General features: G+C 38.3%; 1 protein-coding gene across 2 annotated transcripts; it reads right to left on the bottom strand.

Annotated features, from left to right (window-relative positions):
- Window positions 1-1,580: 1,580 nt before the first annotated feature.
- si:ch211-136a13.1 (HHIP-like protein 1) lies at window positions 1,581-21,226 on the bottom strand. Of its 2 annotated transcripts, none has more exons than XM_026363655.1 (15): window positions 20,179-21,226; window positions 13,105-13,369; window positions 11,792-12,071; window positions 11,514-11,639; window positions 11,218-11,361; window positions 9,847-9,959; window positions 9,375-9,515; window positions 8,768-8,842; window positions 8,305-8,431; window positions 7,986-8,131; window positions 7,289-7,370; window positions 6,776-6,858; window positions 6,494-6,686; window positions 6,048-6,367; window positions 1,581-3,021 (listed from the first exon to the last, which is right to left on the bottom strand). In XM_026363655.1, the coding sequence occupies exons 1-15, from the start codon at window positions 20,488-20,490 to the stop codon at window positions 2,270-2,272; spliced, it is 3,159 nt and encodes a 1,052-aa protein (XP_026219440.1). In that variant the 5' UTR covers window positions 20,491-21,226; the 3' UTR covers window positions 1,581-2,269. The 2 variants fall into 2 exon arrangements, with proteins under 2 accessions (XP_026219440.1, XP_026219448.1); XM_026363663.1 differs by having other exon boundaries at window positions 6,180-6,313; window positions 6,512-6,686.
- Between the last annotated feature and the right edge of the window lie 327 nt (window positions 21,227-21,553).

Here is a 21,553-nt window from a genome sequence, read left to right as displayed (position 1 = left end):
CAGTTTATGGCAGGAAATCTATTGTGCATGAACACTGTAGATGATAAATATATTTCAATAGACCATACTCTCAATGCAATTGAACACAGCATTTTCTTATTTTAGTGCTTAGTGTTAACCTAACATTTAAGTTGTTGTCATTTTTGATTTGGTCCAACCTCTTTTCAGTTATACCCATTACAAAAACACACATTATCATTATTCATGTTTTAAGTTTTAGTGCTGTGATCTGAAGCGTCTGTTTACCTGCCTGACTGCAGGAGAAAATCGACATCTTTTTGTACCTTAAAATTAAATAATAACACAGATAGATAGACTGTTCTGCTTTTCTTTTAGTGTTACACCTTTGGAGTTAATTCACTCTTCATACACTGTAAATATTACCCTTAACAGTGAAGGAACCACAGTTTAAATACTACTAATAATCATTTTCACAGTCGTACATGAAGTTTTACACAGTGGCTCTAAATGCCATCACTGCTGGCTATTTTTCCATCCACAGTCTATGCACAATAACATTACAGGTTTCTTTTTTCTTTGTGCTATTTATATTTGTGCTGTGTTATTTAACATTTAATGTTTTTTTTGTTTTTTTTTTTACAAATTAGCTGATCTCTGTGGGAATATATTACCCAAAAATGCAGACTGTGTTAACAATGGGGGATCAGACGCTGGTTGTATCATGAGTGTATCTTGTGGATTCCACCTTAATGAAATGTGATTACATCATATATCTATAGCTTTAGTGTAATCTGGCAGAACTAGAGTCTGTTCTGGTCCATTTTCCTTTATGTTTAAATCTTTGTACATTCAATGAAATGGAAGGACAGCTGGACACCCCCCAAAACAAATTCAGTTTCAGATAGCAAGATGTTGTTAAATATTTGAAATGCCTATGAGGTGTCTTCTCCAAAGTGTTACAAAATAAAAAATAATCACATTGGGATAAAATAAAACATTTTATTTTTTGCACAATAATAAAAGTAATGATGACTTTAAAAAAAAAGTTGTGACTTAGCCTCCTGAATGTATTGTACTGAATTTCTACTTTCTGTTAGGCTACATAGAGTTTACAGTTAACGTGTTGCTATTGAAGCTTGGCAATCTGATAATCATCAATGTGTTCTTCATATGTTGTCTGAGCAGAGTCTTAAGATGTAGATCACTGTGTTCTGGTGTGTTTCACATTAGCCGTTTATTGATCCAGGAGTAAACTCTGTGCAGAAGTGGCATTTAGTTCAACTTTCCCCTTGACTCTGGAATAGAGTTGAGAAGGTGTCCCTCACTTTTGGCCTTTAAAAAGCATTTTAAACTCGTCCTTTAAAAAATATATTTCACTTACAAACTTTCTTTTTCCACAGTTTTATCTGTTATTTAATTGTAATTGATTGGATTTGAGACATTTGTGATATTATTTTATTGTGACTTGTTTTATTTGTACTGATTTTCCTTTTTGCTTTTTGAAGCACTGTATATTTCATGCTGTTGTAAGAAATATGCTTTAAAAATTAAGCTGTTTTATTATTATTGATTATGTGGCATGTGCTGCTGAGAAACATCTATGTTAATCAATTTGAGCCAACATGCTTCAGCCCATTAGAAATCATTGGCAGAGAAAAACAGGAAACTATAAGAAAAAAATATCTGGAGAAAAACTGACATCTTTACAGTCACTCTGTGCTGTTAAATCTCACTTTATAAAACTGGAAGTATTTTATTACATTCATTGCACAGAATGTCCAGCATTTCTTTAAATGAAAAAAAAAAACATTCATAAAGACGTCAATATGCACAAAGTAAAGAGACCTGCTGAAATTACACAATACAAAAATACATAAATCTTCTCAGAATACAATTGACTATTTTAAAATATATCTTTCCCCGTACATATATGTAAACGTAACAATATAGTCATTAAGGTTTCCTAAAGTATCATGGTCCATTTTGACCAGTTTTTTACCTATGAATAAAATTATGCTCTAAAGAGAATAAGAATTTGAGAAGCAACACCAGAACTATCAGACCACTTGCCAGTTTAACTAGTTGCATCCTCCAACAAAGCTTTTTCATCAAGTGTTGATTGTTTAACTGGGTTCAAGAGTGACTGAAGTGTCAGGATGTATAAAGAATATATTTTAAGAACTGTACTTGAGAAATAGGACATACAGACAAATATACAAATGTGAAATAACTTTTTATAAAATTACTTCCTGTGTGTGATGGCACCATACATTACTGGCTTCCTCTTTTTTACTATTGCGCCTTCTTGCTAACCACAGATCACCCCTACGTCTTCGCTATGTGAGCAATTGTGTTTCCCAATCCTGGCTCTCTTGCACTCCAGTAGCGATTTCTCCCCGCCCTCACACTCCACGTCGTCCAGCAGGATCCTGACATTACTGTCTGCCTTCCCCAGAACAGCCCTCTTCCTTACCACCAGCGCTCTTGTGAAACCAAGCTGTCGACACACCACCGTACCTGCCTTGATGGTGAAAAGGTCATCGCACACAGTCCCCCACTGCCCTAGGATAAAGATCTCCACTCTGCCTCGATCTGATAAACCATTTGGACTCACCAGTCGCACTGAGCCAAGCTTTAGCCTTCTACCTCCTCTCCGCTTGAAGGGACCTCTATCTTGCCCCCTGGGTATTTTAAATATTTTGTTTCCTTCCCTTGTATTTTCCTGCTTCTCGACAAGCCACAGCTTCTCTTCTTGTGTTTTAGGCAAAGTGGTGTTGATCAGTGGTCTCTGGGGCTTGTAAGGTGATGCTGTGAGTTTCTGGCTCCAATTTGGTGGTCTTAGTGTGGTCAGCTCTCTCGGACTCTCAAGGTAACGTGCAGGGGTCAAAGCCATCTGAGGTTGATTCAGGTATGGAGTGGAAGGAAGAAGAGGAGGCTGTGGTGAAGTTAAAGGTTGGGAGGTGGAACTAGGAGGGGACTGTAGGGTTGTCCTCGTTGGAGGTGCGGTTGGAGTGTGAGCAATCCTAGAGGAGACCGCAGTCATGACGGTTGTGCGATAACCTGAGGGAGAGACAGAATCACCCTCTTTATTTGGATACATATTTTCACAATGTGACACACAGTGCTGGTCTTTCTTTTTTTACTGTTTCTATTTTGTAAAATATGCATATTTACTTTCTTGCAGAAAATTAGATGGTACGTTTGACGTTAGATGATACGTCCTGTCCAAAATGTGTAAAATGTGTTAAAATAACAGCTTCAAAATAATTATTGTGGTAAACTGAGACAAAGAGAAGAAAAGAGAGAATGACCTATCAAGAACTGCGACATGAATAAATGTCAGACTGGCTTCTACTTGTTGGGGAGAGACAGATGCTGAGCTTGTATAGTTGCTGTTGGACCAGTAAGTATTAAATTGTTAGCTGGCTTGCCATGTTGTGTGGTTGTGCTTGCTTGATGTGTTGTTGTTTTAGTGACATGTTCGGCATGTCAACACAAGTTGACTGAGGTTTATCCTCTAGGTAAATCAGTAAACTTTCTGAGTAACACTCTGGAACAATGGAACTGCTATTAAATGCTCTTGCATTGGTTGATGTATAGCTTTGTTGTTCAGCTTATCACCTAGTTTTCACTTTGTGTGAAGGTAATCCAAGTTTTGTAACTATAATTATTTTAGGTGTTAAGTGTTGTTAGCAGCATATTTTCTTAGGTTCAGACTTCAATTATTAGCATGTTGCTGTACTGAGTTGTGTGAAATATCTTAACAAATCCTGTACATGAAGAAAATTATCTGAGCAGGCCTCATAAACAAATGCACATGTACAGTCCACAAGAAGCAACAGATATTTCCAACTATGATGTATAAGTTAATTACACTCAGTAACTGTAGGGGGAGCTAAATTGCAAAAGTATATTAAATCTTGCATACAGGGCCTATGCATCAAAGGGTTAGGGTTAGGGTTTTTCAAAGGTTACAAAATACGCCTGTCTGGCCCTCACCAATTAAATAACTTTATCAAATTAGCTTTAATACATATAAAAATGTGTATGTAAAACTGCACATATTTAAAAATAGATACTTACTAAAAACAAACTGTTATACAAACAAATTGTTATTTTTACACTTACTTACAGATCAATATGTACAGTAAATGGCACAGAACATGGCAGGTTTTGTTTTTTGTTTTTCCTAATGCTAAGCTAAACCACTTTTGACCTCATTGTACTGGCTGGACAAACATGAGAATGCTATTCTCAGCAAGACTGCAAACAAAGATAGTTCCTAACTTACTTTAACCTTAAAAACTAAACTCAATCTATCCCTGTAACTATTACAAAACAAAACAATGCTGATTTAAGTGTTGAATATCTTTCCTGATCCTTTCCTGATGAGTTTTTTTTTTTTTTTTTTTTTAAGAACGGCAAAGACACAAACATTAACACATACACACAAAGATGAATGTCCAAACCGAGACTGATGCAGAACCATTTATTCACAAGAAATAACGCTGCTTTACCTGATTTAACTTAAAGAAGTGCAAATATGCAAAACATAAAAAACTCTGTTTAGCCTGCTATAGATTGTTGTACCAGCCAAACATGAGCAGGAACTATAGTTGGGAATAAAGACCACTTAATCTACTGTCACCGTACCTGAGTCTGACACATGCTAGTGCAAGTGGCTCATTCCAAGTCTGTATCTATAAAGTTGAGTTTATAAAGTAATATCATAGCTAGAAGCTGAGCTATTGGATGCTAGTGTAATTAATATTAAATTCCACCATTGAGAAATGTTGTTAACATTTAGAGATTTTAGATTTAATATAGATTTTTTTTTTTGTTGTTTTGTATTTTTTTATCCTTCCAGTGAAGAGATGTTGCAAAGTAGGCGAAAAAACAGATATGAAGCATAAATAAAAGTAAAAAAAAAAAAAAGCATCAAAGAGTTACCTGCTTAACTGGTCCTTGACTCGTGGAATCACGGAAGCAATAAATATAAGTAAGTAATTAACGCAAGCGATTTTGAGTTTAGTCATGTTGATGGTAAAACAGTGTTTAAGGGCATTTTCACACCTTAGTGAGTTTGAATTTGAAAGCATTTCCCCATTGGTTCAGTTTCTTTTCACACAGAGAAAAATCTAAGCATGCAAAAATGGACTTTAAACTCTGCGAGAACATCCTCTCCGCTTATTGGTGAGATGTGTGTACAGTAAGAAGACCCTGTATTGAGTATTATGTTTCCGTGACTTGGGAGAGACAATTACACAATGTATGTTAACGCGTGTTGCTCCAGATGTATGTGAGGCACTGTCCCTCCCATGACTCCAATTCATCCTGCCGCATTTTTTGGGCATACAAACAATATAAATTAAAAATTACATATAACCCAATGTCGTCAAATATATGTTCTGTTAAGGTTTGGTATACCTTCTCATCAGGAGAACCCCACCACAATACACTAATTGATTCAGATCGACTCCACTTTGTTTAAGTAGCGTTGTTTTGTTTCAAACCTGAGTGTGAATACTGTGTTCACACTAGATTAAAAAACCGCACCAAGAGGGAAATTATCAATGTAAGACTTTAGTTGTAAAAGCACTCTAAGTGACTGTGCAAAATAGCCCATAGAATAATTTAAAATAAATATTAGACCTACATAACTTATGTCTAGCATACTGCACAAGTTGCAGTACAAGTTTGCTAGTTTCCCCTATTCAAGTTCTTACTTATACAATAAAAAAAACAGAAATGTTCTATAATAAAAGCCATATCTACCCTGCAGTATGTCAAACTGATATACAGACAAAAAAAGTGAGAAAACAATTTCCAAATGTCTATAAAAAGTAAATCAATTCCAGTTCACCTACATTTGTTAAGATTGTTTGTTCGTACACGTTAGTTTTAATCATTTAAAGTTACGATTCTACTTCACTGTAATTTACGGTTTTTCTAATTTAAAAGTAACGTGACTTTGCTGCATGAAAGAAGTAATGTGCAAAGACACTTGACAAAAGATAGAAAATGCCAGTTTAAATATTAACATGTTAAAATGTAAAGCAAAAAGAGAGTGCAGAAGAAGAAACCGCCTGGTTTGACACTGGTGGCTTCTCCTCGCAGCAGTGTGAGCTCTGCACTATCAGTAGATTCAGTTCTGTACATTTTTGAGGGAACAGTGGACCTAGCAACTGGGTTAACAGTTGACCAAGAAGTAGGCCTACCAGTGGCTGTGGTTGTAGCAGGAGTTGTTGCCATGGCCATCTGGACTGTTGTTGGTAAGGTTGTTTTTATCGTTGTTGCTGTAGTAGTTGTTGTTGGTGGTGGTGGTGGTAATGTTGTCTTTCTTGTTGTTCTTGCTGCGGTAGTTGCCGTTGTTGTTGGTGGTAATGTTGTCTTTTTTGTTTTTCTTGTTGCTGCTGTAGTTGTTGTTGTTGGTGGTGGTAATGTTGTTTTTGTTGTTGCTGCTGTAGTTGTTGGTGGGAAAGTTGTCTTTCTTGTTTTTCTTGTTGCTGCTGTTGTTGTTTGGGGTGGTAATGTCGTCTTTCTTGTTTTTCTTGTTGCTGCTGTTGGTGGTTGTGGTTGCGGCTTTCTCTTTGTTTTTCTTGTTGGCATCGGTGGTTTTATTATTATTATCGGCTTCCTTTGTGGCTTTTTTGTTGTTGTTGTTGTAGTTTTTTTCGTTGTCGTGGGAACTGGTGTGGTGGTTGGTTTCTTGTTAATTACAAACTCTGCAAACAAAAACAGAAAAATAAACATTTATAATTTTATACAAACATTATTATAAATGATTTAAAATAGATTTTAAGTCATTAATAACCTTCTTTGGGGTGAAAGTGAATCAGTTTTCCCTTTATCTTGACAGGTGAAGGCTTGACACTGCATTTCCCTGGAGGTGCTCGCCTGTGTGATGAGGAAAAACAAAATTAGCACACTTTTTTACTTGTTTTAGTGTATTTGATTTACATTTCAGGCAAGCTAATACTTTTAAATCAGTGTATGTCATGGTAAAAAAGCAACGAGAAACTTCAGAACACCTAATGCGTCGTTGTATTTTGTCATTCTGCTGTGTTGTTTGTTTATTTGTTTGTTTTAATGCAGTGCATCTGTAGTCAAATTTGTGAAAGTGTTTTCTTAACGTGTTTGGGTCTTGTTGTATATACATTCCTAAGTTTTATTGAGTTTAGCCCTCTTGGCCACCATAGTGACGTCTTCTTGACACCAGAAAATTGTGTTTTCAGCAGCAGTCACAAATTCAACTGTGCCCACCACACATTCGGATAGGTAGGGTGACAGTGCATTTGTTGCTGAAGTAATGTGTGTAATAAGCTACCTGGAGGGATCCACTATTTTATAGATTATTCCTGCTCTGGCTGTGGCACTTGGGACTCCTGTGGCTAAGAAATACAGCTCACCTACAAAAGACAGATAACCAGAGAAAAGGGAGGGAGTGAAACAGAAAAAAGCAGATGGGGAGAAAAAGACAATGACAAAAAAAACTGTGTCAATAAAGACAGAGCAGAAGATGAAACAACCAACTTAAATTATTTAAAATCAGCAGCATGTGACAACCCCTAGTCAATCAGCAGCTTGGTCTTGTTAATTCAACCCAGATTTTAACACCTCATCTGCTGAGACTGTTTAGTAAAAAAAGAAATTAATGTCATCCATCTATTAATCATCACTTGTTCAATATAGTATGTCATTTTTATTTTTCAAAGATGCCTTAAAGTTTACACTATCAACAATTAGATAAATGAAATCTTTCACTCGAAATTCAAAATGCCAGTTGTATTGGCATCCACCCATGCTCACTATACTCACTTTGCAATAACATAATTTTATGTTGAAAGTGGTTTACTGGAAACATGCATTTTCATTTTCAGGTCAAACGCAATACTTAATCATAATCCTCATTTAACAAAGATAAATCTTTCTGCACCTTAATGACTCCATTTGTGTTCTCTATTGTTTTTAATTACTGTATGTTTGTAAAAATATGTAGCTCGTTATACACAGACTGTCATTACCTGACTCATCCTCAGCAAAAGAAATTATGTATTTATAATAGCTGTTGATGAGTTTGGGGAATCTACAGGTCCGGTCTCGTCCCATGCAGATCTCACTGTACTGCCATTCACCTGTGGTGACATTCTCTTTCAAAGACATCAGACGCCTAAAGAGATACAGAGGGAGATAAATGTGCACATGTGCAAAAGTACAGACACATCCCTACACATAAATAGACATGTGCATTTTAGTGTGAATACAAACTTTCACTTTACTCAAGCCTTATCTAGAACTTCATGGGGGCAAAAATTAAATTTTTAATGAGGCAGTAATACATACCCACTCATGAAATCACCGAAGATGTATAGTCCGTTGAGGTTGGGCATCTGACAGCCTCTGTAGATGTATCCTCCAGTCACTGATTTCCCCAACTTGTGGGCGTAGGCAAAAATTGGTAAGATGTCATCTAGACAAACACAAACATACAACAACACAACACATTAGTTGGTCATTTTCATCTTCTAACAATAACACCTATCTCAAAATAAAGTAGGTGGTAGGTTTTTGGAGCTGGAGCTCAGCTTAAATTGACTGAAATTACTGGTAAGAAGCTCTCACAGAGAAGAAATAGCACACATATTGTAGCAATATAATCCATCTGAGTAGTGTGGCTCCTAAAAAGTGAAAGTCTGAAAAACATGCCATCTGAATCCATTTTGCATAAGCTACATCATGTTTCTGTTAACATTCGATTCCCTGAGTTTTTTGGTCTTTGTGAAAGAAACGCAGACAGTTGACTCACCTAAAGAAGAGTTTTGACAGAGTTTGCGATCGTAGCAGCTAAATCCCTCTTTGGCCCTCCATCCGTAGTTGCCTCCTTTTAAACAAGCATTGACAAAATACTATACAACAGTCGGAAACATGCCATTAGTTCTACTAAATGATGCTTAAAAGTGTTTCTGAATGACAGAGTTGAAGTCCTGATGATAATTCTGTATAAATGCTATAGAAGGAATCAGTTCGTGCAAAGAAATCAATATTTTTAAGACTTTATCTTGTTTATTTAATTGGGTTCCCTCTATCTATATATCTAGTTTTAAGACTGTGAAACTGTTTTAAGACTGTGTCATAGTCTCAATACATTTTTAGATAATATTTGTACAGAATATTCTAAAGAGTTCACGAATTTCAAGTATGACTATATGTGTGATTGCTTTCCAATGCACAATATATGCTAAATATACATTCAAACAATAAATAATTCAAACAATAAATAAAAATCATTTGGAAGCAACCTTTTTGGGAGCTGTGGAAACAAAATCAAACACTATCTCTTGAATGTAGATTTTGACTTTGAAGGTCAAAGTTCCTTCAAAGTCAAAATTGGCTTTATACTGAACTCATCATACCTTTAACAATGAGGTCCACCTCTTCATATTTGTTCTGGCCAACATCACCACAAAACATCCTGCCTCTGCCTTGGCCAGTGATGGGGTCACCACGGTCAATGGAGCAGCGCCACATGTTGCGGACTCCATAGGCATAAACTTCTGCAAAGACAAGAATAGCACACATCTATTGTAATGTAAAAACAATTTACCTAACTTGTATATAAAACTGTATCGCAAATCCCAAACTATTTTTCTGGAATGACAGTGATTTCACATGTTGTTTTTGTTTTTGTTTTTTTCGAAATACAACACATTTGCTTTTATTCAGGGAGAGGTTATTTTCAGTACAAATGTAGTCATAAATTATGTGGACTCTTTAGAAAAGCTAAAGTAAAGTGCATATTAATACTCATGTTAAATGTTTAGTTCATCTTAGGTCTCCAAACATTTATTAATATTCAACACATGCAAACTATTTTAAGGGTTTTACCAGGTCGTGCTTCATTCTCCCTCAGGAACGGGTTGTCTGAGGGAATGCTGTATGGGGCACCGTCATCGTTGTTGTCCACGTCAATACGCAATACTTTTCCAAGAAGGGCTGACCTATCCAACATAAGAAGTAGAAGATAGACTGAGAATAAAATGTGACCTGAGTCTGAAAGTCCCCATATACAGTATGGTCATATTTGTTTTTTCAATTCATGCACAAAAACCCTTCTATTGCATTGACCTTTGCAGTTTTTTATATCTAATTAAATGTCCTTTTTTTTCCACCTTTGGCTTAATCTCTGCAACTGCAATTCAATCCCACATTGCTTCCCCTTCCACTATAACCACACCACCATCCTTAAACTATTTTGCTCTAAGCTCTAGGTTTGTCCTTTTTGTCTTCCTCCTAGTATACCTTTCTAATCTTACATTTCCCTCCCCTGTCATTCGCCTTTTCCACTCTCTCCAATCCCACTGTCTCTTCACTCCAGTGTGTGGCAGCCTGCAATGTGTAGAGTCAATATTAGACTTGGCAGAATGCAGTCTCCCTAATTCCCAGAACAGCTAATGCAGCATGTCAACAAACCCCATCAGAAACAGCTCAGCTATAACTGTCAAGAGAAAAGGTGTCAACATCTCAGATAAAGCAGACCCACTGTTTCATATGTAATTCCTGCTGCTGATACCACTTCAAATCTGTGTTTTCATCTGAGGGTTTTCTCAGCCAAGGTCCTGCTGCGCTTTCATTTTTTACAGACAATACCATTAAATAAATTAATGAAGCTTAACTTTAGCTTTTTAATATGCTTCATAGATGCAGCTGCACTAAATTAGTATTTGTTAGCTCCACAATTCACAGTGTAACTGTAACACTTAAATATTTCTTGATGTGTCAACAATAAATGTAGGTGATAATTTGTGCATTTTTTAAATTTGTACTGTCTATAACTAATGATTATACCGCAGTTACTTAGCTTTCACGAAGAAACACTTGTGAAGTCTGCACTCCCCATAATTTTGATCATTTTAATTAAACTTGATTTGACAGGAAGTCATTCTTGGCAGAACTGGCTGTCTCGTTACCTGTTCTGACTAGACTCTGGTGCTGTTAATATATGCTTAAGTAAATAAAATCTCAAACGATGAACACCTCAGAGTAACCAGAGAGATGTGTTTATCGTATTTGGGTAAATTTTTGTCAAATTACATAGAAAACTAAAGCTTGTAATTTTAAGCTGAAATTATGGTAATATTTAGTTTAGTTTTTTTGTATCTCTGTGCTTGCTCAACAGTAATATAGCTCAGCAATATAGTAGGTCTAGGCATCTGTCACACACCCAAAATGGCTAGTGCATTGTTAAATTATACTGACTTGTTCTGTGAATTGCCAAACTTTCCAAATGGGTCCCCAGCTCGCCCCCCATCACCAATGAAGATGTACAGATATCCATCATGGCCAAACAGAAGCTGTCCTCCATTATGATTGGATGCTGGCTCTACCACCTCAAGAATAGTTCTACAACAAAAGATAAAGTGTGGGAGGATGAATTTGAGACAGTACAGTACATAAATAAACAGCTATAAACTTCTTGTTCGATGATATACATACACAATTAAGCGTGTCCAGTTCACACACAAAAATTATTAGTATTTATTTGAATTTCTGACCTCTCAGAGGAGTGGTCGAGTTGGTTTTCATCATATGTTGACAATGTGAACTCGCTGATACGTATCCGTTCCTCTTTCTTGACAGACACAGAGTAGTAGACGTAGGCTTTTTTGACTGTGGAGAACCTGAATACAGAGAAGATAGATGTTAATATTCATGTCACGTGTAACATGTACTGTAGGCTCAGCTGCCTTTTTCTCTGAAAACTGTGACATAAGTGACCATTGATTTCTCTATGCTATGCATATATAACTGCTACTGTAATTAAAGTATGAACCTTGGGTGCAGGGCTATGCAGAGGAACCCCCGCTCATCTCCAGACCATGGTGAAGTGAGAACAGCGCGGGTGAGGTTGAGGAAAGGACGGTCGATTCTGGAGCCATTGGCCAAATACACCCACACATAACCCACCTGCTCTGCTACAAAAAAACGATGAGTGCCATCATCTGCATGGATCATGGCGACAGGATTACGGAGCCCATTGGCAACTTCCTCTAAACACAACTCCAGGCAACCTGTAGGATCTTCACTCACCACGCCAAGGTTGGCATTTAACTCTGAACACAGAAAAGAGGTTGATAAAGAAAGTTAGGGTTAAAATGCCAATGTTTATAAATCACATTAAGACAAATAAAATTGAGTTTGGCTTTGAAGGACATGTTGTATTCAAGTGTGCGCAGGCAGTAGTGAGGTGAGATTTGTTTACCGCAGTCTATTCTCCAAATATCTTTATATTAGCATACAAAAACAATTAAAAGCATATGAAAGATTCATGATCAACACAAAAACTACTTTGTTTCAGACCGAAATCTCCAAAAACTATTGAAGGGTTATCCTAAAATGCTGTGCTCTTCATTTCCAAGGGAGGAACACAAAAGATTTTCTAGGTCAAATATTTAATTTACCAAACACTCTGGATTTGAATGAAATGTGAAACTATTAAATGTATTGTTATAAATTGGGCATCTCTGGTACAGATCTCAGCTGGCTACCTATCTGGGAGAAACTTCATGTTTTGATGGGTGTGCCACAGGGCTCCATTCTCATTCCCTTTTCTCTTCTCTATCTGTAGCATGTCCGTACACATCTTCAACTCAAACTCTCCAAAAAAGTTCTAGCCAGAAGTCTAATACAAATTTTAATTTTCCAAAATACTTTATATTGAAATAGTCGATTCTCTGATCGACTTCATCTGCAGTTTGTTTCAGTGCTAAGTGCTTGCAAAAACGTTACGTTGGCAAAACCCTGAACTGAAACGGTGAATGTGGTAAAAAGTATAATTGTTAAACATCAGCACGTTAGCATGCTGACAAAGCACCACTGTGCTTAATTACAGCTTTACATAGCCACAGTAATGGCTGCAGATTTATAGTCTTGTTAATTTTTTACCATTTAGCCAACCTTAATTACACGGTTGCAAGGAGCGTCTCTGACTTTTCATAGGTCATAATCAGATTTTCCTGTTAACAAACATCTCTTCTGAATGATTATGAAAGTTTGTCCTCAACTTAACTCACGTTTGAGAGTTTATGTCTGTGTGTGGGTGCTTGTGCTGGAGAAATCAAAAGATTGGTATAGTATGAACTGTACCCTCATTTGACAACACGTTAGGATAACAATACTGTTTGTCCTTTAGCTCCAGAAAGTCACAGAACTTCCTGCGATCTTCTTCTATTCCGGCAGTCAAGTTTGCGAACTGCGGTGGGCTCCCCAAGTCCTCCAGGAGGAGGCTCAGAGTGTATCGACAGTGCTGCCAGTACTCAGAGCAGTAATCACCACACAGTCCAGGCAGTATCCTCATAGGTGTGTTGGCATCTTCAGCATCATAAAGGTGTGCAGCATATGGAGAACACTCCTGCAATGGAAAGGATCGATAAATAGGCTATAGAAAACTACAAATATCCAATTTTAATGTATTTGTATAGCGCCATATTCCAACAGAAGTCATTTCAAGGCACTTTACAGTGTAAGGTTTAAGACCTTATAGAGTATAATTGTATAAAATCCAACAGTCCTATTTGAGCAAGCTTTAGGCAACAGTGGAGAGGAAAAAGTCCCTTTAGAAGAAGAAACCTCCAGCAGAACCAGGCTCATGATGGGCAGCCATCTGCCTCGACTGGTTGTGATACAGTAGATTGAAATTTTTTGACCCCTATATACTTTAGATGTTTCTCGGACGTGAAGCATCTAGTGTCTATACTTATTAGCCCTTTAAGCGTATAAGCAGATATGTTTATAGGCTAGAACAGAGGACATGCCTGTAATGTGCTATGATTGGTAATAGTATAGTATAGTATATATATATAGATATAGATTTAATATGTGTATATGTGTATAGCCTGTTTAAGTGCAGTCTGGTATAAATGGATGCCAGAAAGGTCCAGTTAGTGATTAAGTCACAACCGCACTGTCCACACCCGGAATGGTGAGCTGTAGGCACAGGAAGGCATGAGAACCAAACCATCATGTGGTCGACTGGTGTGCTTTACTTGCCGCCAGATCATCCTTACCAATCGTCAACAGGAAACAGAGAAAAAAGAACAAACACATAAGATTACTTTTTTATCCATAAAACGTCTGGCAGGACACAGCTATAAAAAGACAACTAACTATATGGTCAGTGTTTGGTGTTTGTGATGAAGTGCAGAGCCAGGCAAGTTTACTGTAGCCATACGAGCAATGACGATGGTGAAAGAGGGACTTACAGCTATTGCAGCTTGTAGAAAGCTCTACAGTTCATTTAATTTCTAGTGGATAATATGTTGGGATGCCTAAACGTTTCCCAAAAAATGTTTTTTGCACTTGGGCAAGAAAGTAACTGGAGGTAAAAAGATTAAATAATTTAGCACACATCAGAAGAACCTTCTGGTCCACATAGAGGTTGTAGTCCTTTCAACCAAAGGTGATGTGTTTTTTTCTTTGCAAAGACCGTTTCTATTGTGTCACCTAATTTGTTTTTTGGTAGGAGAGTATTACTATTGTTCAAAACTACTTTTTAGTTCAAAAGCACATTCAATATTATGTAACTTAGGACACAGATTGTATTTTGTGTATGATTTAATGCTGCTATAGAAACCAACTGATTAAACCCTACATACACTAACACACAGATGCTACAGAAAGTGTACATATGCAAGCAAAGATACACAAAGACTGTATTCATACACCTACACAGGTAAACACTGTGTGTACCAGTGGTGGTTTGTGTGCATGCTTGTACCTCGATCTACTGCTTATAAATAATTTCCAAGTTTTTTTTTTTTTTTTTTTATTTCTTATTTTTGCATGTCAAGTTCTGTTAACTACAACACAATATTAATTATATATATGGATACAGTGACGGAGAAATAAGGAAGTTGGCTTGAAAAACCAAGAGTCTGAGCTCAGGGCCTGAGTGTTTGTTGAGGTGAAAAGCAAATAACAATTTAAAAGTCTTCTCGGACTTAGATCTCAAAGCAGGATGTTGGAAGTGTGATATAGAATCAAACTACATTTTTGATGATGTTTTACAACAAATACGATCATAAACATTTTGTCTTTCTGTTGTTCAGCTCAGGAGATATAATATATTATTGCTAAAGCTAAGCAAGATTAGTTTGATTTGATTTTTACTTTGATAGGAAGCACAAATGAATAATGCAAGAAGTATGTGAATAGCTTCCAAATCAGCTGCTGGAGGATATTGTCAAACAGCCTAGTCAGAAACTCTACTGCCACCTCCTCTAAACACTTCTATAGCACCACAGGTATGTCATCAGGACCAACTGCCTCTCAACTCTTCATCCTCTTTAACTCCCTCCTCACTTCACTCTTAATAATCGTTGCTATTTGCTGCTCCTTAACTGTCACCTCTTCTACTCTACGTTCTCTTTCATTTTCCTCATTCATCAAGCCTTCACAGTACTCCTTCTATCTTCCCATCACCCTCATGGCACCTGTCAATACAGTTCCATCCCTATCTTTAATCACCCTAACCTGCTGCAGATCCTTTCCATCTCTGTGTCTTTGCCTCTGTACACCTCTGCCTCTCCCTTTTTAGAGTCTAACCTAGCTTACAAGTCCTCATACGCCCTTTGTTTGGCCTTAGCCACCTCTATCTCCACCTTACACTGCGTCTCCCTCTACTCCTGTCTACTCTCTTCAGTCCTCTCAATGTCCCACTTCTTCTCAGCTAACCTTCTCCTCTGTATACAGACCTGGACTTCCTCATTCAACCACAAGTCTTCTTCTCCACTTTACAATTTCCTGATGACTCACCAAGTACCCTCCCACCTATTTCCCTGATCACAGCAGCTGTAGTTGTCCAGTCATCTAAAAACACCTACTGACCACCCACTCCTTCCTGGACACTACATCATTCTTCCTTTTTCACCTTCCAACACTTCGTCCTCTGCTCTGCCTTAGTCCTCTTCATCTTCCTCAACACCATAGTCATTTCACACACCACCATCCCATGTTTTCTGGCTACACTCTCTACCAAAACTTTGCAGTCACTGATCTCTCAGATTACAACGTCTGCACCTAGGTCCTTGTCCTACCTATGGGATGTAACCACTAACATCGTTGAACGTCACACCTTCAATTCCAGCTTCAGAGTCATCACCTTATCTGATACTCTTTTCACCTCCAAAACATCCTGACAAACTCAATTTTTCTTCCCATCCACACCATGGTAAAACAACTTAAACCCTGATCCTAAGCTTCCAGCCTTGCTACCTTTCCACCTGGTCTCCTGGACACACAGTACGTCCACCTTCCTTCTCTGCATCCTATCAACCTACTCTCCAATCTTCCCTGTCATAGTCCCAACATTCAAAATCCCTACTGTCAGTCCTACACTCTTGGCTTCCTCATCTACTTCTTCAACTTACAGTAGACCTCACTCACCATCACTCTGGAGGTCAACAACACTGGTGGCGGACGTTGTTAACCCAGGCCACAACTGATCCGGTTGGAAAGCCGTGTTGATGATTTGCATTCGTTTGATTTGGCAAATGTGTTACACCGGATGCTCTTCCTGACACAGTCCTCTGCCTTTATCCAGACTTAGGACTGGCACAAACTCTTTCTTGCTGAATTCACATAAAATGTCATTAACTACTCACTGTTGTACCCTGCAATTTCTTTTTTGTTTGGAAGATGACAGAGCTGTGTGTGTAATGAGAGGCAGAGGATCTCTGTATAACAGAGAATCTTTGTTAAATAACACAAAAAGTAGATTGCTGGGCCGACATCAGACCCTTCTAGAGAAATGGCTTCAGCTCAACAGGACAAAACAACAGCTGGGTTCAGTCTGAGCAGCTGGAACTGTGGAAAGAAGTGGGACGTGGAGAAAATGAAAGCTTGATTGAATGAATTTATTCACATGCTTCCAACAGTTTGATTTATTTTCCACTCTACACATTCACTCAGTCATGATTATGTTTTAAAATATGTTTCACTGCTGAGATGTAGGTGAAAGGAAAAGGTAAATGATTTGACAGCTAGGCATCACTCACTCCTCCTGTTTGACCAACTCACATTAAAAAACCAGCCATTGTTCTGAGACAGTCTTATTTTGGGTCCTACTATCATGGTAAACATATTTAACTACTGTAGCAGCTGTTCCCTGACGATGCAGCCACTTCAAACTGCTATAATTTGGTGTTTGTGTTGTCCATTTCAGAATAGGCTTATTTTGAAGGAAATCAAAGCTTCGCTTGCTTTCTTACTGGCATCTATTTCCCTGACGCCCCATCCTGCAGTGGCTGGTCCGCATTTTATTGTAGTTGACAGAGTGAAGATTGGTGGGAAACCGAGTCTTTGCTTGTAAAGATGGCAAGTAAATGACAGAGGAAGAGTTAGAAAGAAAGATAAAGAGAAGGACTAACTCAGAAGCTTTGAGGGTGTGGTGTCACACACTGTATGTAAATTATAAGCCCAAAGAGTTCATCATCAGAAATATCAGAAAAGAAAAAGAAAAGACATGTGTGTGTGCATGTAGAGCTTTCTGCTGCTGTCAGAACAGACTACATGGACTGAATTTGTAACGTGAGAGAACAGAAACACTCCTGTGGTCCTTAAAATGCTTATTAAAAATGCAAACAGATAAACAATTAACTTCTGTGTGAGTTCTTGAGTGTGTGTTAAATGTTTTTAAAGTGACCTCAGGTGGGTTTTGTTGGGTTTTATTTTAATATTGAAATGTACTCGTTAAAAAGGCAGAAACATGCTGACTAATAATAACTGCGCTAATATCACGTGCGTTTTTTCTAAACGTGCATTAAACTGATACATCTTTGTCTGTTGTAGGCTCATTTTCCTGTTGTCTTCTGTTAAATTTCCACCTAAGTCCATCAGTCCTGTGCTGTGCATCTGTCTCTCTACATGCTCTGTCTCTCTCTCTCTCTTCCTCTCTTGCAGGAATTTGATATATCCTGGACCCCTGGCCAGAGGAGGAAATGGTTGTTTGTTTGGTCAGTTAAGCTGAAGGGGAATGATGATAATCTCCCTTCTGTCTCTGTGACACACATTTGCCCACTCATGTTGCCCCCTGTCTGTCTGCCTTTTTATCTGTCTGCGTGTCTCTCACTCATCTCTGTCTCATTTAATTCAGTGCCAGGAAGCTCCTGCATTGCAGCTGGAACAGAGGACCTTAGTGAGGTGGGTTTACCCAGGATAAGTGCCCTGGCAGTGGAGTAACTTGACCACCTCTGGGGCCTCTTTTACACCAAACCATCAACAACCACAGAAAATAGGTCCTCTGATTGGTTACACATCTGAACTGAAATAATTAAAAAACTGAAGTTTGGTACCAAAATACTTGAATTAGTTTTTAAGATAAGATTTAAGATCATTGTGCTGATTTAAGAAACGAATACATGTTATTGTATGTCTGCAACAAAACTGTTTTTCCACAGCAGGTTGTTGCCTAAAAATAGATCTAGGTTTTATATATTTACATTGTCTCTCTTAGTCAAACTAGACTAACCACTGAAAGTCGTACGTGCTCTGCAGCGCTGTCATTACTTTCGAGACCCAGCCTGCGCTGCTTTAAAAGAACCACAGTAGACTATAATTACCAGAATGATAGAAACTTATATTTTTGGAATCAGAGTTTTTTTTTTTTTTTTTTACTTACTGTATGATGGTTTAAACTACTGAGAATACTTTGCTTTGTTTTCGTGTTGATATTAAAGATGCAAATGTTATTCTGGGGACAGCCCTTAGACCATTTCTTTTGTCTTCTGAAGAATGAAGATTTTATCCAGAGTTTATGGGCAAGGCTACATTTGTGGTGCAGCTAGTATGGCATTCAGTTTGAACCATAGTTGAACCATAGTTTGAACTCGTGCTTTGCACGTAGTTAGAGTTTGAGCTGCAAGGTCAGCACCCAATTATGTAATCAAGGAGTGGGACAGGCTTGCGTGCTCTCCCTGCCAGTGAAAGAGAGGCTGGAGTGCTTAAATCTGTCGAAGATTAGCGAGCTCAGAAAAGAAACTGTAACAAGCAGCAATTCTGAAATGGAAATCCTCATTATTACCCAGCATTTACTGAGATTGCAATCTCTTTAAATGCAACTGATGAAGTACAATGTTGAGTTTATGGTTGAGTTTATGGTTTCCACTGCTTAAGAAAGTGTCGTTTCTTCAACCAGTTCAGTGCTGATATCTTGAACAGTTTTAAGATATCCGGGTAGTGCAGGGACACTGGCTAATGTTTTCCAAGATTCAGATTCTTCAGCATCTTCTGAAGATTAGTTCAACCTTTCCAGTGTATTTTGTGGGATCACAGGCACAGAGAGGCACAGTAAACGCACTGCTCTATTTTCTTGTGCCATTGTTCTGCTTCACAATCTGGACTCCAACTCGCTCCTGTCTGTGTCTCATATGAAGAAAAGCTCAAACAAAAACAAACATTTTATGGGGATCTGGAGGGGATGGAGGGCAGTCTACTTTGATTACTACACCATACGTCTTCTTTCAAGTCTTTCGACTCTTTAAAGACAATAGTTTGCTGAGACATTTTGCTATCACATCTGTGCCATCACATCAAAAACACGTGGCTCAGCAGCTTTGCTCTATTTAGTTATGTTTTCATCTAGCAGTCATGGCATGTTCTTTATTCCAAAGCAGAGTTGAGAAGAGCTTTAACGTATTTCCCTGTTTGTCTTTTTCACACAGACCGCACCCTGATAGCCTCGTGAAGAGCGATAAATGAGTGCTGTTTAACAGGTGTCAAATTCTCCACATAGTCATTTTGTTGGTTCCTGGTTCTCCTTTTATAGTTATAGGTGCAGTTTATTTGCTGAATTATACTCTAATTGTTATTATTATTAAGTAAAAAAAAAAAAAAAAAAAAAAAAAACTGAAATAAACTACTGCACACATCTTGAAAATGTCTTGTTTCAATACAGTGGATGTCAACTCTAGGTATCCCAGCTGGGACTGCAGGCGTACAGACAGTCACATTTACACCTTGCATGTCAGACATACTTAGATTTGTCTGTACATTCACTACAACACATTGGAAAACATTCATCTGGATGTCACAGTAAAAAATGACTTTGTCTCACATTATTTTACTTTAGTTAGTTATAGGTTTATGTTTGCATTGTATTGGTAGTCTCTGTCTCCCACGTATAATCAAAAATAACCTTTCAGAATAAGGAGATTCTTGTCTTACCTGACAGAGGATGCTGCGTATGTACTTGCCACAGGTGATATAACCTGAGTAGTCAAAGTTTTCCATAATGGTGTCAAACTTAACAGATATCTCCCCATCCTTCTTCAAATCACAGCATCCAAATTTGGAATACTCCTTGCAGAAAGCCAATGGCTGTCGGGGCCCAAACGGTGGCTTGTAGTCCAAACACTGGGGGTGACAGCTTCCCCACCAGGCGTGGAGGAGCAACAGCAGGGAGGGTAGAAGAGCTCGGTGGAGAGAGGCATGCTGAAGGATGTGAAGGGGTACCAGCGTGCAGGACTTTAGGATCATATTGCAAAGATGCTGCTTTTTAGTTTAGAACAGTTTGCCACTTACAATAATGCAGAAAGTCGAAGCAGATTAAAATATTTCAGTTAAAAACGTGAGAAGAGGGAAACCAGCGTGCAAGTTGCATCTCCACCAGCATTTATCATGTACAGGTTCAAGACTCAAAGCTAGATTGTCTGTAATAACATTCCCTGTGTAACTTCAGGTATTCATATGTAAATGTGTGTGTCAAACACACTGAGCCAGCATCACACCTGCCATACATACAAAGTGCTCAGGATTTCCCTTGATTCATTGGGAAGCTGTCTCAGTGATGTGTGTCAGTTTGGTTAAACAAGGTCCCAAAGTCTCGTTGAAGTGGAGAGATACAGGTTACAGTCACTCAATTAATGAAGTATTGTGTAGCACAACACGGATCCTCTGAAAAAGTAATCCAGCTTCACAGAACGAGGGACAAAATTCAAAACAGAAAGTAAAAGCTGCACCTTCACACAAAGCTGCCTGCAAAATATTCACTTCCAGTTTGAAGTCACTTACGTCCTGCTGTGTTTGCTCTAGAAATGTGGTCACTTGCTGCAGCGGACATAAGCCGAACATACAAACAGAGCGGGGGAGAGAGAGAGAGAGAGAGAGAGGTCCTTTCATTCAGACACAGAGCCACGCTGCAACCTCAGCTCTGATCCCTCCCTCCTCGCTTCTTTCCTCCTCCTCTTCTTTTCGTTTGCTCTTTCACTCTCTTACAAAGACACATGCATTCCTTCCCATAGCATGTGGTCTTCATTGCCCTAAAGTTGCAACTTTCCACCTCTCCCCTCTCTCGGTTCTCTCTCTGCCTCCCTCCCCCCCCCCCACACCTTCAGCATTCCCAGACCTCCTCTCTGTCTCTACCCTTTCCAGACAGACTCACTCACCCTGTGTGTGTGTGTGTGTGTGTCTGTGTGGTCAGATGAATCAGGACGTGTGCTGGAAGTAGAGACCAATGGATTCTCCAGGCGGAAATCCAACGCTTACGTTAAAGAGCAGAAATAGCCAAGATGTGCATCTAAGTACACAGCTTCGAGTATTC

This window comes from Anabas testudineus, chromosome 13, assembly GCF_900324465.2.
Source record: "Anabas testudineus chromosome 13, fAnaTes1.2, whole genome shotgun sequence".
Lineage (NCBI taxonomy): Eukaryota > Metazoa > Chordata > Actinopteri > Anabantiformes > Anabantidae > Anabas > Anabas testudineus.
Note: the sequence above shows the minus strand (reverse complement) of the source record. Positions and strands in the feature narration are given on the sequence as shown.